General features: G+C 43.1%; 1 protein-coding gene and 1 pseudogene across 1 annotated transcript in view; one reads left to right on the top strand and one right to left on the bottom strand.

The window, feature by feature from the left end:
- CFAP47 (cilia and flagella associated protein 47) overlaps positions 1–18,387 on the top strand; it is a 520,230-nt gene that overhangs the window by 218,938 nt on the left and 282,905 nt on the right. The window contains 2 exon segments of the mRNA XM_067722746.1: positions 6,770–6,856; positions 7,763–7,891. Of these exon segments, the coding sequence (XP_067578847.1) occupies positions 6,770–6,856; positions 7,763–7,891 (216 nt within the window).
- On the bottom strand, positions 15,138–16,591 carry LOC137217274 (melanoma-associated antigen B4-like; annotated as a pseudogene).

The following is an 18,387-nucleotide window of genomic DNA, read 5'->3' as shown; positions in this document are numbered from 1 at the left end:
TTTCTAATTCTATTGATTTTTTTTTAACTTCGGTTAACATTTTACTGTATTTCCTTCAAGTCAATTTTATGCATATTTATTTCTTAGTTGAGATTCCCTTCTAAACATATTTTAATCCTGCTTTATTAACTTAACATAAACATTTCCCTGTTTTGTTAAAAACTCTTTACAAACATCACTTTTAATTACAAAGAGATACCGTTTTTTATGGAACCATTCCCATTCTGTTGGACTCATTGATTTTTAAACAAATTGTTCATACACCAAAATAAATATACTTAGAAAAACTAACTCTCTTCCCTTTATAAGTATTGGGTGGGCCAAAAAGTTCATTCAGTTAATGAATACATTGTTCAATAAAGTTCTTGGTGAAAATGAAAAATGTCTATTTTTACTTAAAACGGAACAAACTTTTTGGCCAGCCCAATAAATTTAATTCCATTTGTGATTTCACTTCTTTTATCTTTAAAAACTTTATATCTTTCTTACTTTTGCATGACCATTATAGTATCTTATTTAATGGAGTTTCATCTAAGAATGGAAATATTTCAAAGCAACAGCATAAGAAGTGATTCTGGAACAGTGCAGTGAAGTGGATTAAAGAGCATGACTTTTGAATCAGACAGATGCAGACTTAAATTCTAGCTCTTTTGTACTTTTGTGACTTTGTACAAAGTACTTAACCTGTTTAAGCTCCAATTTCAATATCTGTAAAATTGACAATAATAATTCTTAAACTTCTTTGGTTGATAAAAAGTATTAGAAATAATAAAATGTATATTACATGATGCATAGTAGATTATTATTTAAATAAATTATGATCTATGGCTTTCATATGCCAAAATGTTTTCTTAAATTATTCCAGTGGGATAACCATTAGTGACATACCAAAAACTGACTCTTGTGATATTATTTCAGGAAATAGAATATTTTAAAAATCTGTTCTATTAGAAATAAATGTTTTGTTGTTATAAGAATGCCAGAAAACCAGTATTTGTCAAGTGTGTCTTTTATTTTTAAAAAAATTTATTGAAGGGGGTGGGATGAATGGGGAGATTGGGATTGACTTATATACTCTTGATACTATGTATAAAATAGATAACTAATGAGAACCTACAGCACAGGGAACTCTACCCAGTGCTCTGTGATGACCTAAATGAGAAGGAAATCCAAAAAGAGGGGATATATGTATACGTATAGCTGATTCACTTTGCTGTACTGTGTAAACTAACACAATATTGTAAAGCAACTATACTCCAATACAAATTAAAAATAATAAATAAACTGGAAATGAACCCAAAGATCATCTATTCAATCCCACTTACTTTTCACATAAGGAAAAGACTACTTATCTTCAGAAAATAAGATCTTAATAGAAGTAAACAGCATTTACATACATATTTAACAAGTTTCTAAGCGATTACTCTAGACAGAATTCAATTTGGTGTTTTTTTAACATTACTTTCTCATATGAAAGTTATTATTTCCTAAAAAAATTTTTTTACTGAAGTATAGTTGATTTACAATGTTGTGTTAATCTTTGTTGTGCAGCAAAGTGACTCAGTTGTATACATATATGTGTATATACTTTTTCATATTCTTTTCCATTATGGCTTATCACAGGATATTGAATATAGTTCCCTATGCTATACAGTAGGACCTTGTTGTTTATCCATCCTGTATATAATAGTTTACATCTACCAATCCCAAACTCCCAATCCTTCCCTCCCCCACCCCCATCCCTCTTGGCAACCACAAGTCTGTTCTCTATGTCTGTGAGTCTGTTTCTGTTTTGTAGATATGTTCATTTGTGTTGTATTTTATTTTATTTATTTTTTAATAAATTTATTTATTTATTTTTCGCTGCCTTGGGTGTTCGTTGCTGCTTGTGGGCTTTCTCTAGCTGTGGCGAGTGGGGGCTACTCTTTGTTTCAGTGCATGGGCTTCTCATTGTGGTGGGGTCTAGGCACACAAGCTTCAATAATTGTGGCTTGCGGGCTCTAGAGCTCAGGCTCAGTAGTTGTGGCACACGGGTTTAGTTGTTCCGTGGCATGTGGGATCTTCCTGGACCAGGGCTTGAACCCATGTCCCTTGCATTGGTAGGCAGATTCTTAACCACTGTGCCACCAGGGAAGCCCTGTGTCGTATTTTAGATTCCACATATAAGTGATATATCGTATTCGTCTTTCTCTTTCTGACTTACTTCACTTAGCATGATAATATCTAGTTCCATCCATGCTGCTGCAAATGGCATTATTTCATTCATTTTAATGGCTGAGTAATAGTCCATTGTATATATATCCCACATCTTGTTTATCCATTCATCTTTCAATGGACATTTAGGTTGTTTCCATGTCTCAGCTATTGTAAGTAGTGCTGCAATGGACATTGGGGTGCATGTATCTTTTCAAATTATAGTTTTGTCTGAGTATATGCCCAGGAGTGGGATTGCTGGATCATATGGCAACTTTATTTTTACTTTTTTGAGGAACCTCCGTACTGGAGGTTTTCATAGTGGCTGCACCAATTTTCATTCCCACCAACAGTGTAGTAGGGTTCCCTTTTCTCCACACCCTCTCCAGCATTTGTTATTTGTACACTTTTTAATGATAGCCATTCTGACTGGTGTGAGGTGGTATCTCATTGTAGTTTTGACTTGCATTTTTCTAATAATTAGTGATGATGAGCATCTTTTCATGTGCCTGTTATCCATCTGTATGTCTTCTTTGGAGAATTGTCTATTTAGGTCTTTGGCCCATTTTTTGATCGGGTTGTTTGCTTTTTTGTTATTCAATTGTGTGAATTGTTTGTGTATTTTGGAAATTAAGCCCTTGTGGGTCACATCATTTGCAAATATTTTCTCCCAGTCTGTAGGTTGTTGTGTTTTCATTAGATAAAATGGGAATTTTATTTAAATTTTTATGAGTTTAAAATAGATTGACTTTTAATGTTACCACTTCCTACACTTGGTCCTTGATGATTCATGCAATAAATTAAATGCTCTAATTCAGTAAGGCAAAAATTCTAATGCTCTTCTTGTTTTAGAAAGATCGTTGTGCTTTTAAAATCTAATGGTGTATTAACTGTGAACAAAAGAAGGAAGTTTCGTTACTTAAATCCTTATTGTTTGTGCATTATAAAAATCAGTTTTCTGATAGCATCATTAAACTCTGTGGTACTTGTGATCATCATGTTATTCTTGGAGCATTATTATTGTCACAGCTCCCAGTAGTGTTGACATTAACATGGGTGGTTTCTGTTTTGACATTTTATGGTATGAGAATGCAGGTATGGAAGAATGATTTTGGAATTAAAGCCAAGCTATTCAAATTTATTGCTCTTTTATCAGCAAATACATGTCTATCAGGATATGTTAGCTGTGATAAAATTCTTCAACATTTAGAAAGTAGCAGTATGGTTAATAGCATTGGGTTGTTAATCCAAGATATGTTTGTATGTTTCATTATGGAAATAAATGTATTAAAGTTCAAAATAATCATAAATGTTATTAGCTTTCCCATTTAAATTTGACGTCAGTGAGTGAGGAGTTCTGTACAAGTGAAATTACATGTTTTACACAGTAAATGAGAAAGTATAATTTTGTAGATTAAGTTTAAAATTTAATAACTCATTTCAATTAATTTTCTTCTACTCTGTAAACTCAGAAGGTTCAAATAGAAAACCTAGCATAAATGTAATCAAATGTAAAATGTAATCAAATCAATTATAAGAGTCAACTCTGTAAAACTACTAACCACACATAAAATCTATTGACAAAACATAATTGTAAATATTGTCTTATCGTTTGATGAAGGTAGGCCTTGAGATATATTCAAAATGAAAAGAATGGAACAAGTCTCATGTAGAGGAGGAAAACTAATTATTCCTTTACCCTCTAAGTTCTTGGCTGAACCTCAAGAATAAAAGATTAACAGGAGGAAAAAAAACATACTCAATTACCTATGTAAGTAGTATGGTAGCCTCAGAAAGATATGACTCAGAAGGCAGCCAGAGGACTGAGGTGTATGTGCAGTCCTGACCTAAGGTGTATAGGGGTCTAAGGCTTCAAAGGGTGGCAGGGGGGTGGAATTTACTGGAAGGTGAGAGGAGGCAATGTTTGGTAAAGAAAGATTGCCCTGCCAGATAAGTCTCCTGTGTGGAAAAGTTATCTGTAGTAATAGCTCCCTTCCTGGTGCAGGCCCCCTTTCTAATGTAAATTTGCTTTAGAAATGTAGATTTCCCTTACAAATCGATAACTTCTACTCTGTTTTCAAAGCTTCTCCTGTCTCTGCAGTTTCTCCAAATAATTGGTATGCGAAAGAGGCATATTTTAGGGTGGCTTATTCTGCTACCCCTCACTTCATAACAGCCTCTGTAAAGTGCTGTTAAAGAACAAAATTCAGCTGAGTAAATTTTAAAGCTCTTCCTGGCTTTCAGCAATTCATCAGTCAGTCAGCATTCAATCTAGCAGATAGAAAGGAGCTCTGAAGGCAAGAGATTTTTATAGGCAGAAGGGGGCAAGAACAGGAAGTTGAACTGAGGCAGTGAGAGGGAACACAATATGTCACCCCCAAATGTCCCACTTTGGCGTGGGGATTGTTTTGAGCTAATGGCAACTGAGAACCAGCAGACTCATGAAAAGCATTTTACCTCTCCCTTAACTGCTTAAAAGAATTTAGATAGGGGGCCTGTACCAGGAAGAGAGCTATTACCAGCAACAACTTTTTACATCAGAAAGACTTATTTTCATGGCTTGGCAAATACTTGTTTACCAAACACTTGTACTTCCCATCTTCCCATGAATCTCCTTCCTCCTCTTTGAAGCCCCAGATCCCTACCCACTTCTCCGAAACTCAGCATAGTATGTAAACCTCAACTGCCTGACTACCTTTGAATCTTCATGTCTTTGTGGGGCTCCCATAGGTATGTAATTAAATTTGTTTTTTTCCCCTGTTAATCTGTCTTATGTCAATTTGATTATTCGACCAGCCAACGAATTTAGAAGGGAAGAAAGGAAAAGTTTTCTGCCCCTACAGCAAAAAAAAGCAGATTGGTTATTCCAAGCTTACTTTAGGGAATGGCAGGTGTCTGTCAGGCAGATAACGTAAGTAGTGCTGATCAGGCGATTTCTGATTGACTGGTTTAAGATTCCATTTCTGGGAGAGCCAAAACTATAAGAAGTCTTGATTTGGTGAAGTGGGGCTTAGTATAAGCAGCTCCATTTTGGGCCTGTTGTCTTCACCAATGCAAAAATGCATTCTTTGGCCTCAATGTGTTACTGAGGGCCTGCTCTCTGCTGAGCACTATGGAATACTCAAATGAATACCGTGTAGTCTCCCTCAAGAAACTCTCAGTTTAGTGGTTCCCTGATAGTTTTCCTTAGGCTCTCAGTTGCATTTGGTAGAAGCAACTATTTCCTCCTGACGTCCTGTCTTAGCTTTGCATGCAAGGAAGTATTCCAGTTTCTTCATAAGGCTCTGAGCTGTTTGTTTTACCTCTAGGATTTCAAGTTAATGGACATCATCTCATTGAATTCTTACATAGGCTTTAGTGCGGCTACTTCTGCTAAGGAGTGGTGTACCATTAAAATTAGATTTTATTTAAACCTATAGTGATTCCAGTGTAATGAAGATACACAGGAATAATGCAAATGCAGGTGGGAAATGCATCAAAATCAAAGAGAAGGAATGATGTTTGTTTTCCAAACAAAGGAGCTTTATGTATGCAACATGGTTTCTTCCACTAGCTTTGACTGGCCCAGGGCCACAGCAAACTTAACAACTCTGGAACCATGCTGTCTCCTTCCACTCCCACAAACATGGCCTTCCTCTTATTCATCTGTACTATCTTTAAGGTTTGAGCTTTCAGAATCATCTTTCTGCTTTTAACTTTTTCCCACTTTTCACTAGTTACAGGACCGCAAACTGCTGAGGGTGTTTATAGAGTTAAGTACTAGATCTGGCATTTTCTGTTAAAAGCTTATGGTAAATTCTCTGTTAAATGCTTACGGTAAGTGGCCTTCCCTGCTCACTAAATGAGTTAGACCTAAACACCCAAATCCCCACTGAAAAACACTCTTGCCAAATTTGTATTAGATGGCTATAGAGTGGTTCTGGTGGTAGTGGACATGCATATGAAGACTTCAGGTAAAAACATTTCAAGAAATATGACAGTGAAAAAATATATTTTAAAATATAAATTATATACATGTATATGCTATTACATGTATATAATAATATAAATAGATATTTGCTGCTTCAGATACTATAAATTTATATAATCAAAGATATTCTCTGGAAAAATAGGCAATGGATTATGTTACATTGGAGTTTTCTATATTCAGGCATATGTGGTGATAGGCATTCAATGAACATAGGGTGATTAATGATCTATCTAATAGATGTTCTATTGTGTTCATACTTTTTGCAGGTATTTTTCAGTTTTATAATATTATAACAACAATAAAATGGTCTTGACAATAGGGTCCAAGTCATATAACTGTCTGTGTCCCATTAACATGTAAAGGTAGATGTGTATGGCTATAGGCACTTAGTAAGTTCTTTCTCACTATTAATCCTCCAAAGGAAACATCATATGCACATTTCATTGTTAAGGAAAGTTTTAAATTAATTATGTAAATTTTAAATTTGAAAATTAAAATTCAATACATATATAAACTATATGACATTGAAATAATTTCATGGAAGTTCAAATGCAAGTAATAGATTGATCGTATTATGCTATAATAATGTTTTTTTTCTTTTTTTAGTTTAGTGCTCAAGGAGCATGTATTTCTCATGTACTGCCAGAATTTCTGCTTGAACCAGAAGATTGTAAGAAGTGGATTGAAATTACAGTAAGCGAATTTAATTTCTTGGAAAAATCTGCACTGTTATTGAATTTACTGGTTTTTGGTCTTTGTTAGATTTTATTTTAGAATCTTTGATTTTTTATTTATGAAATATCCTAAGGATTATGCCTCTCTGGACAGTATATATTTGTATTTGTCTAAAAATCTCTGTGGAGTTCCCATACAGAAATGATTACGTGGCTTTCTTAAATATACAGGTAATTGCTTCTTTTAAGGGATTTAGAAATAAAGAATGGTCTGTGCTAATTTAAATTTTTTCTTAAAATACATCCTTAGACTGTATATCTTTCAAAGAAAATACTGGTTTATTTTCCCTGCCACTTGCCACTTCCTTTCTTTAGTTTTAGAGGAGAATAGGAAGAAATTAAACAAGATATTCATTTTTTTTCAAATTATACAATTCATTTTATGAAAACCTATTGAGAAGAGGAATTATCTTGAGAAGCCTGTAGGCTTTGAGGCAACGCTCCTTTAGTTGTGGCACTGTTACTATAGTCACCACATGACATTAGTAGAAGAGCCAAGGGCCTGTTCTTTGGCACTCTGCTGAGTTCCTGTGGCTTCATCCAAAGGGTGTGGCTCCTTTGGGGGTTCAGAATTCAGAATAATTTTGCATCTCATTCTACCACTTCTGCCACAGAGTGAGCTAGTAGCTACATTGTTTGAATAAATCTACAACATGAAATAGGGGCTGTGAGTTCCAGAAAGTTACCTGTGTTGATAGTTTCTATTACTGGCACATGGGGAATTAGAGATCTAGATGAGTGGGAAAAAAAGACATGTAAAGGTTTTATTAAAAGAAAAAAATTGTATGCTAACTAAGTAGTTAAAACTTTGTACTTACATTTGCCTTGCATTGTAATTAATGTTGTGATATTTTATTTCTTATAGTCTTCCACTAATACCTTGCCCAAGTTTTCCAATATACCTAAGGAAAAGCATTCTATTGTTACAGATATTACAAAGTTTGAAACCTGGAGTAAACGGGCATGGACAGATGTATTCCTTCAGACATACAAGGTAACTTTTCCACTCTTGTTCACTGCTAGGGGTTTTTTTTGGTTGATTTATATGAATAGTGTAGTAGTTAAGGTATAGGTAGTGCTGCTGTAAAAGATTAAAAAATACAGTGGCCCAAATAAGATAGAAATATTATTTCTATCTATTGTGGAGAAGTGGTTTAGAAATAGTGGGTGTCTCTTCCATCCTCAGTACTGGACTTTCATTTCTGGATCAGTTTCTCAGAACAGGGAAGAGCAGGTTAAAGAGTAGAAGACAGGTAAATACCTTTTAAGGATGTCATCTGAAAAATGCATCATTTCCATTTCACATTCCATTGGGCAAAATTTAGTCATATGACTGCACCTAGCTTCAAGGGAAGTTGAGAAATGTAGTCTCTAAAATTGGTAGGTACAGACATATTCTGGTACATAAAAGGAAGGATTAAATAATAGATGTTGGGGGACTTCCCTGGCGACCCAGTGGTTAAGACTCTGTGCTTCCAATGCAAGGGGTGCAGGTTCGATCCCTGGTCGGGAACTAAGATCCCACATGGTGTGGCACAGCCAAAAAATAAAGAAAGAAAGAAATTAAAGAAAGAAAGAATAGCTATTGGTGAAAATTATGGTCTCTACCTCTAATGCTTAGTAGACTCTTGCTATAAAGTTATTCTGGAGAGATATTTGCTAGGAATCATACAACTGTAGGCGAGACCAGGTGTTGATGAGATTCTCCAGTTTGCTTCATGTTAAGTTACATATTTGGGTAGATTATCATAGCATAAATTGCACCTTCACACCCTACATCTTTATTGCTTAAACAAGTCCTGATTTCAGTCTTTGGAATCATTCCCTAGGTTTCCAAATATGGCACTGTGGATCTTGCCCACTAAGACCAATAGAGGCTTTTGCTCTGTCCTCATAGATTACAACCACAGATAGGGTGAGCTGTAGGGTAGGGAGTTAAAAGAAGGAAGAAGTCAAATAGAAGCAGCAATTAGTCACTCAAAGGAAAGGATAAAATAGAAATCTAAATAGTGAGTAATATATTTAAGACTTCTGTCACAAAATGCTTTTTAAATGTGATCTTGTTTATTCTTCACAACCAGTAATATCCTCAGTTTAGAAATGTGGGTACAAAGGTTCACATGCATACATACTTTCTTCCAAGATCACCTGATTTTGGCCATATAAAACCATCTGATGTAGGTAAAGCTTATTTCTTCCTTGTTGTTCTCTGCTGGGGCCCAGGAGCCCAGGTCCCTCTTGTTGCCCTCTGACACTCTAAATCCTCCACTGAGCCAGCCACCCAAGCCTACCCTCTGGGGAGTTCCTTCTGCGGCTTGATTCCCAGTTACTCCCCCTCTCTACCTTTTCTTTTCCCAGTAACCTGCCCTGTCTTTCTTGCTGGATGTCAAGAGCAGAAATCCTGTATGTTTTTTAGTAATTCCCAGAAGAATGTATGGGGGTATTTGTGACTCTCACCCAAACTTAGATTTGGGAAAAGACAATTTTCTTTTTTTCTTTCTTAACTCCAGGCTGCCTCCTATATAATTTTGTCTACTGATAAAGAGGAGCAACTCCAAAACAGAAGAGCCGCACATGTCCTAGTTTATGGACAAGCTAGTACTAATCTTGGTTTGTGGGCTTCATTCACTCACCCATTCACTTATTCACTCCCTCATGCCTTCATGTATATGTCTCATTCATTTAACCCATCTTCCCCAACTTATAAGTCTATGAATTTAGATACCAAGTATCACTTGTAAACTCAGAACTTAATAGTGTGTCAGCTACATAGTAGATGGCTCAACAAATATTGGTTGAATGAATTTATTCAACAACTATTATGGTCCAGCTACTATAATAGGTTCTGGGGGTATAAAAGTAAACTTGATATAGTCTGTCTCTTCAAGGATTTTGTGTCCTGGAGTATGTAAGTAACTAAATATATATAATTACAGAGAAGGATGACAAATGTTATAACAGGGTAAGCCCAAAGAACTAAGGATGAGCGGACATAGAGAGGAACCTAACTTTCCTGTGTCTTGGAGAAGGTTTCTAGGAAAAAGGTGGATTTAAACTGAGCCCTGAGCAATGAAGAGGGTTTGGCAGGCAAGGTGGGGCATAGGTTAGAGAGAAAGATAGTACAATTTGTGTGACGGAGGTGATAGGTGAGTTTTATTGGGGGGGGGTGGGGCAATAACATTTTTTCCAGATAAAGGGAATTCAATGTGGAAGTGCCTGTGGTTTGATAGAGCATTGTACGTTCTGAGGAATAAAAACAGTATGGCTGTGGGTAAGAGGGGTGGACAATAAGCCCAGTCAGAAATTAGACCATGGTTGACTTCATAAGCCAAACCAAGGCATCTGGACTTTATGGATTTTAGCACAAGGTCAGTACAGAAGTCCTGAAGGATTTTAAACACAAGGTTGATATGATCAGTTTTGCATTCTAGAGAAATCACTCTGGTATGGTGTGGAAACTGTTCGTGGATTTTTTTTTCAATTGAAGTATAGTTGATTTACAATGTTATGTTAGTTTCAGGTGTACAGCAAAGTGATTCAGTTTTATATATATATATTTTTTTCTTTCTTTTTCAGATTCTTTTCCCTTATAGGTTATTACAAAATATTGAGTATAGCTCCCTGTGCTATATAATAGGTGCTTGTTGGTTATCTGTATTACATATAGTAGTGTGTATATCTTAATCCCATTCTCCTAATTTATCCCCCCTTTTCCTCCCTTTTCCCCCTTGGTAACCACAAGTTTGTTTTCTGTGTCTGTGGGTCTATTTCTGTTTTGTATATAAGTTCATTTATATCATTCTTTTTATTTTTTTAGATTCCACATATAAGCAATATTATGTAGTATTTGTCCTTTTTTTTTAACATCTTTATTAGAGTATAATTGCTTTACAATGGTGTGTTAGTTTCTGCTTTATAACAAAGGGAATCAGTTATACATATACACATGTTCCCATATCTTTTCCCTCTTGCGTCTCCCTCCCTCCCACCATCCCTATCCCACCCCTCTAGGTGGCCACAAAGCACTGAGCTAATCTCCCTGTGCTATGCGGCTGCTTCCCACTAGCTATCTATTTTACGTTTGGTAGTGTATATATGTCCATGCCACTCTCTCACTTTGTCACAGCTTACCCTTCCCCCTCCCCATATCTTGAAGTCCATTCTCTACTAGGTCTGTGTCTTTATTCCTGTCTCACCCCTAGGACCTTCATGACCTTTTTTTTTCTTTCTTAGATTCCATATATATGTGTTAGCATACGGTATTTGTTTTTCTCTTTCTGATTTACTTCACTCTGTATGACAGACTCTAGGTGCATCCACCTCACTACAGATAACTCAATTTTGTTTCTTTTTATGGCTGAGTAATATTCCATTATATATATGTGCCACATCTTCTCTATCCATTCATCTGTTGATGGACACTTAGGTTGCTTCCATGTCCTGGCTATTGTAAATAGAGCTGCAATGAACATTTTGGTACATGACCCTTTTTTTTTTTTTTAACATCTTTATTGGAGTATGATTGCCTTACAATGGTGTGTTAGTTTCTGCTTTATAACAAAGTGAATCAGTTATACATATACATATGTTCCCATATCTCTTCCCTCTTGCGTCAACTTCCCTTCCACCCTCCCTATCCCACCCCTCCAGGCGGTCACAAAGCACTGAGCTGATCTCCCTGTGCTATGCGGCTGCTTCCCACTAGCTATCTACCTTACGTTTGGTAGTGTATATATGTCCATGCCTCTCTCTCGCTTTGTCACAGCTTACCTTTCTCCCACCCCATATCCTCAAGTCCATTCTCTAGTAGCTCTGTGTCTTTATTCCTGTCTTACCCCTAGGTTCTTCATGACATTTATTTTTCTTAAATTCCTTATATATGTGTTAGCATACGGTATTTGTCTTTCTCTTTCTGACTTACTTCACTCTGTATGACAGACTCTAGGTCCATCCACCTAATTACAAATGGCTCAATTTCGTTTCTTTTTATGGCTGAGTAATATTCCATTGTATATATGTGCCCTGTCCTGAGCCTTCAAGTGCTGAAAGCAGGGGCAAGGCTAGACTCTTTGTCGTCCCCACAGCTCAGCGGGTGGGGCATGTTCCCCTTAGTCGTCACTCAGTGTTCTCAGTTTGACTCCTGGGAAGGCCTGTGGCTCCTGTCTCTTTACCTGAGGACATGTGCTCATAGAAAGGCCCACCGCTCTCTGAGAGCCAACAGAAGAAAGTGAGGGTAGCCTAATGTCCCACGTCTACCTGTGGTCTCTGAAGGCAGGACGCTGGGGCCGGCAGATCCAGGCCTTAATTATGCTTGGCCGCGCTGGTCCTCACTCAGGCCCTTCCTTGGTTTGACTCCTGGGAAGACCTATAATTTCTCCCTCTCTTCACCTATTACTGTCCCCACTTCTCTGTCACCCTGGGAGGAGTTAAGGGTTGCCTCTGCTCGGCCTGACATCTCTCCAGGCGTCTCCCAGGACTGACAGCAGGGGAGAGATGATGTGCTGCCCCCATTGTTATGGTTTTCATGCTCCACTCCAGCCTTAGGTCCTCACCCCAACTCCTAGCACAACCTGGAAATTTCCCCTGTGCTGAGTCAGCCAGCCTCGGAGCAAAGTCCTCACCACCCTGAGTCCCCAGAAGTAGAAGTCAGAGTAGGCCACGTGCAGCCACAGCTATTTCTGAGGGGCTTCTGAGGACTAACACAGAGGGCAAGATTCCCCGGGCTCCGCTCTTCTGGGGTTTGTGACCTCAATAGTCCTCACTCTGTCAGGATCTGGGACTCTCCCCTCTACTGACCTGAGTCCTCCAGAGCCGGAGGCAAGTGGGTGACACATGGAACTACCCCTGCCTGGGGCTTCCCCGGGCCGGAAGGGTGGTGGGGCTATGTGTTTGTTCCTGTCTCTTTTCGGTTGGGCGTTCCCCTTGGTCCTCACTCGGAGTCCTTACGCTGGCTCTTCCCGTGACCTAGAGAGGCCTGTGCTCTCATACTACAGCCTTTACTTCCCTGAGACCACCTAGGAGGATGTGAGGGTTGCCTCACGTGGGCATGACTGCCTGTGGTCACTCCTGGCCGACAGTAAGGGAGGGATTCTGTGGCGTCCCCGCTTTTATGACTTGGGTGGTTCCCTCAGTCCTCATGGTCCTCTGCTCGACTCTTGGCATGACCTGGAATTCCTCCCTGTGCTCCCCTGAGGCTGGCCCCTGGGACCAAGTGCCTCATCTACCTGAGACGCTCTAAAAGGAAAGGCGTGGGGCGCATCATGCCAACATTCCTGGATTTGCCAAGGGGAGGTATCCAGTGGCAGGGCTCTGCTCTAGGTGGAGTCCCTTTATCCTCATTTAGAGTCACTAGATTTCCAGTCTCTACTGAGTGAGGCTGTTCCCCATAGACCAAGGCCCTCGCCTCCCCGAGACCACCCCCAGTGGAAAGAGGGGGCAGGTCAGCCAGAAAGCTTTGTCCTGGGCCTCCTGGGGCTGACCTCAGGGGCGGGACTCTGCATTCTCCTCTGTTCTGGAGTGAGTGGTCCTCTTGCTCCTCATTCAGGGTCCTCATCGTGATGCCTGACCAGACCCAGGACTCCACCCTCCACTCCCCTGAAGCTGTGCTCCTCAGCACAAAGGCATTACCTTCTTGGGAATTCTGAATTGGAAGTCAGGATGAACCAGATCTGTCCAAAGCTGTTGGGGTCTTCTGAGGAGCAGGACTTTACAAGGCCCCACTCTTCTGGAGTCAGTGGCCCCTCAGTCCTAACTCAGGTTTCTTACCTTGACTTCAGGTAGCATATGGGACTCCACCCTCCCTACTGTCTGTCTGCCAGCCTCAGGCCAAGGCTTTCACCTTCCTGAGACACCAGAAGGGGAGATAAGAGACCTATTCCCTGGCTACCCCTGCCGGGAGCCTCTGTGTGGTCCCCTTTGTTATGGGGAATCCACTCATCAGCACCCAGTGTCCTCACTCTGAAGCAAATTGAGGCCTGTTAGGATCTCCTACTTGGGCAGAATTGGAGATGCTGCCACAAGACCAAGGAACTCACCTCCCTGAGAACCTCTCCACCCTTGCCCCGGAGGAAAAGAAGGGGTACCTTCAGACAGACAGCTCTGCGCATGGCCACACAAGGGAGAAAGGGTAGACTTTGTGGGGCCCCCTTCTGTTCTAAGGTCCTCACCTTGAGTAACGATCAGAGGCTGGGACTCCTCCCTCCCCTGACCTGAGGACACAGCTCTTAAACCAAGGCTTTTATGTCCCTGAGAAACTTGAAGAGTAAATGAGGAGATGCTGATCTTTTCAGGGTATCTGACATTGCATATGTAGAAGACCCCATTGTCACCGGAAAACATTTTTTTATTCATACCATTCACTTATTCAGCGTTACTATTACAGTATTCCAGAACAGTGCTTTGGGAACAGGGCCCCTTTTATCCCATGAGATACATTTTGGAGTGGTGAGAAGAAAAATGAATTAAAAGACGTAAGGTCTGGCTTAGGCTGGGAGGAGTGGAAGAGTGTAGGCTCTAGACTATTCCAGACCAGGGGACTAGACCCAGCAAGGTCACTTAAATCAGCCTTGTGAACTTGAGAAATCTGCAAGTTATTCACCTATAAAGGGAGTCTGCTAAATCCTATCCTGCGTGAATTTTGGAATGTTATGTACTACGTGTAAAGCAGTGGCATACTCATTAAGCAATATTGGGTTTTTGATGAATGGCAGTTTTGACATGATTATTATGAACCCCCAAAATACCACCCTCCCATCAGAGTTTATTTTTAATCCAGTAGGTAGCAGAGAATATGCAGTGCACTAGGGCAAAACAAACAAATACTCACAAATGAGCTAAATCAGTCAAAGTATCTTTTATTTCTACCAAAAGAAAGTTTAAACGAAGTAAGGCAAACCACGAGTTAAATGGCTTTTACTCTCTGTTTTCTCCATTTTTTGTTTCTAAATATTTTCTGTGGTCGCCTTTCACATTTCCATGAAAATCTCTATTGCAGTGCCATGTTTTCTACTTTTGGATCATACAGAAAATATAGATGGTTCGTGAATTTATTTTACATATACCAAAACTGTAACTTTAGAATTCTTTAGACAGCAATAGATATGCAAGCAATGTCATTCACGAATTCCTATTCTTAAGAAAACACACTATCTATTACAAGAAAAAAACATTTGAAAAAACCTAAATCAATCAATCAATAATATATAGAAGTTACTAGTTTAAAACAGGAAGGTAAATAAGATCTATACTTTGTTCCCTCCACCCCTACTACTCTGCACTTCCAAAACAAAGAGAGCAAACTGCCGGCGGCCTCCCTCCCTACATGTGGGAGGAGCTGCGGGCTTTGGCCCTGGAAGGGGCTCTGCCCTCAGCAACAGCTGCAGCCCTGGTTGCGGCTCTCACTGCTGCTCTCTCTTCCTCATCTTTCAGAGCCTCCTCATAGAGATCTGGGAAGGCACTGGGGACGGTACCAGTGGACTTGGCCATAAACTCCAGCACTTTCATCTTGCTGGTTTCAGCGTGGGCTCTCGGGCCCCACAGGAACTCATAGCGCGGAGGATCGCTGTTGGGCACCTGGCGGTACGTCAGGTACTTCTGCTGCACGAAATCTTTGCTGATGAGCCTCCTGGGCTCCCCGAAGATCCAGTGCCTCCTCCCAGCATACAAGCCCAACTCACTGAGGAATTCCCAGATCTCCTCCTCGGTGGCACGGTTGCCCTTCTTGAAGATCGTGCTCAGGAGAACCATCAGGAGACCGGACGTGGGAGGCCCCGACTCATCACTCGGACTTCCCTCGCTGGGGAGGGCCATCTTGCTGATGAGGGCGTAGGAGTGATTGCTGGGGTCGACATCCTTCAGCTCGAGGCCAAAGACCACCTCCATGATCTCAGAGGCTCTGCTGAGGATCTCAGGGAAGTGCTTCTGGTACTTCCTGTTGACAGCCTTCAGCAGTGCTGCCTGCGGGATGGGCTCCTTCGTGTGGTACTTCTCCAGCAGGAAGTGCACCAACATTCTGACCTTCCTGATCAGAGGATCTCTGCAACTGCTGTGAATGGAAGGTGCTGCCTGGGAGGTACCTGCACTTTTCTCATCTTGGCTCTGGGCACCCTCTTCAGATCCTGGGCATGAAACCCCTTCATCACGAGAGGTAGTGGCTGGGGCTCCCTGAGGTTCCTGGTGAGTGCCAGCAGCAGGGGAGCTCGGGGAAGTATCCCGAGAAACAGAAGCGGGGGAAGATGGCGACTCTTGTATCTCTTCTGCCGCCGCCGCCGCCGCCTCCTCAGTGGCCTGGGCACCCTTGAGACTCTGAGTCTCCCCCCGGGCCTGGTGGCGTTTCTTGCGGCCATGGCGCTTGTTCCTCCGGCCCCGAGGCATGATGACACAGGTCAGGGCCAGCAGGCGGGAGTGTGCGCAGGAAGGCAGGCAACGAGGGCACCTGGGGGAGGGACAAGGAGATGCTGTGAGCACCTTCAGCAGGGACATTCCTCCCTGGCTTTAACCAAGGCCGCCTCTGCAGGGTCCGTGAGGGCACTGCTCGAGGACCCACAGGGCTCCTGTTCTCCTGCTCAGCCTGTCCCCTGAGACCCCTGTGGAGGACGGTAGAGTGAGCCTTGGGGCACAGCCAGCCAGCCCTGCCTGGGCGGTACGGGGGTGACAGTGGGGGCTGGCAGGGGAGGTAGGTCTCCACGGTTCCCATTCAGAGTCAGGATGACAGTTGTTGGCAAGACATCCCCACCCCCTCCCCTCTGCTGCTCTGAAGTTGACACCACCATCTTCCATGACACCCAGGAGGAGGAAAGGAGGGAGCGTTCAGCCCACCACCGAAGGGTCCTGGGACCCTCCCTTCTGCCTGGTGGCTGCCCCTTCAGAACAACGCTCTAACCTCCCTTGGACCTGGCAGAGGAAATTACGGGCAGTCTCAGCCTGAACCTGGCAGAGGAAATTACGGGCAGTCTCAGCCTGACAGTCCTTTCTTGGGAGTCTAAGGGTTGACAGGAGGGGACGGGCCACAATCTCTCTTGTCCCTTCTCTTCGGGGTGGGTGACTCCCTTAGTCCTCACTCGGGGTCCTCCCTGGACGGCCGGTGCAGCCTGGAGCTCCTCTCTTGCCCCGAGGGCCATCTGCTCGCACCAGTGCCGGCACCTCCTTGAGTCTCATTCGGAGGCAGTGAGGGTGACCACGCGGCCGCACGTGGCAGAGTTTTACCAGGCCTGCAGCGTGCGGCAGACAGGTCGAGGCCCTGCGGCTGGCGGCCCCACTGGCCCTCACTCAAGGGCTTGGGCTGACTCTTGGGAGTGCTTAGGGACGCGCCTTCTGCTGGCCTGCACCTCCCCTCTCAGACAGCAGCCCTCCCTCCTCCGTGTGTGGCCAGAAGGAAGCGGCTGACAACAGGGGAGGGGTTCTGAGGTGCCCTTGCGACGGGGAGGACGGTCCTCGCCCTGACTCCTCCCGTGCCCTGGAAATCCTCCCTCTGCTGACCTGCGGCCAGCCCCTCAGGACAAGGCCCCCTCCTCCCTGGGCCTCCTGCGTCTGTCCGTCCGTCCGCGTTCCCACTGAGGGAGCCCCTCAGTCTTTAGACCTGCCCGGAGGCTCCCAGGCCGACGTCAGGGGAGGGGTCCGCGTGGCCGCCATTCTGGGGTGTGAAGCCCCTCGGTCCCCACGAGGGTCCCGTCCTTCATTCCACAGGGCCTGGGGCGCTCCCTCTACTGAGCTGAGCCAGGGTCCAGCAGCCTCAGAGCGAGGCCTTCCTTGCCCGAGACCCCGCCGGGGAAGCGGATGGACTTCGGGCCTAACAGCCAGGCCCGAGCCTCTGGGGCCGAGAGCAGGGGCGGGGTGGGCGGGGCCTGTGTGGCCGCCTCTTTTCGGAGGGAATGGGGATTGGGGGTGTCGGGGGCGTGTCCCCGCACTTCTAACTGGGGTCACCTCACACCTTGACACCTGACGAGACGTGGCACTCCTCCCGCGGCTCACCCTCGCCGGACCTCAGCTCTCAAAAATGGCCTCGCCCCCACAGCGCGGCTTGGAGGACGTGACTTCCGGTCATGCGCATCTGGGCTCCAGGAGGACGGCAGGGGTGGGGCGGAGGGGGTGGGCGGTGGGGGGTGCTTCCGGGGGAGCTTCCCGCAGACCTGGCACGAGGGCCTTTCATTGACTCTTGGTAGGTCCTGGGACTTTTCCCTCTGCTGAGCTGAGTCAGCAGGCGTCACAGCTTGGCTCTCATTTATGTCAGCACCCCCAGCCAGAAGTATCTGGGGCCCTGAGGCTCACAGCCATGCCTGGGTCCCCCGAGACTGACAGTGAGGGCTCTTTGGGGCCCCCTCTTCTATGGCGGATGCTGCTCTCAATCCTCTCTCAGTGTCTTCTCTTGACTCCCTGTAGGTGCTGGGCTACCTGCCGTCTGCTGACCTGAGGCCAAGGCCTCACATCAAAGACATCAACTCCCTGAGACTGCTGGTGTGAAGTGCAGGCACATCTCATCTGGACACTTCTGCC

The sequence above is a fragment of the Pseudorca crassidens genome, chromosome X (genome assembly GCF_039906515.1).
Source record: "Pseudorca crassidens isolate mPseCra1 chromosome X, mPseCra1.hap1, whole genome shotgun sequence".
Lineage (NCBI taxonomy): Eukaryota > Metazoa > Chordata > Mammalia > Artiodactyla > Delphinidae > Pseudorca > Pseudorca crassidens.
This window is presented reverse-complemented; position numbering and strand designations above follow the sequence as displayed.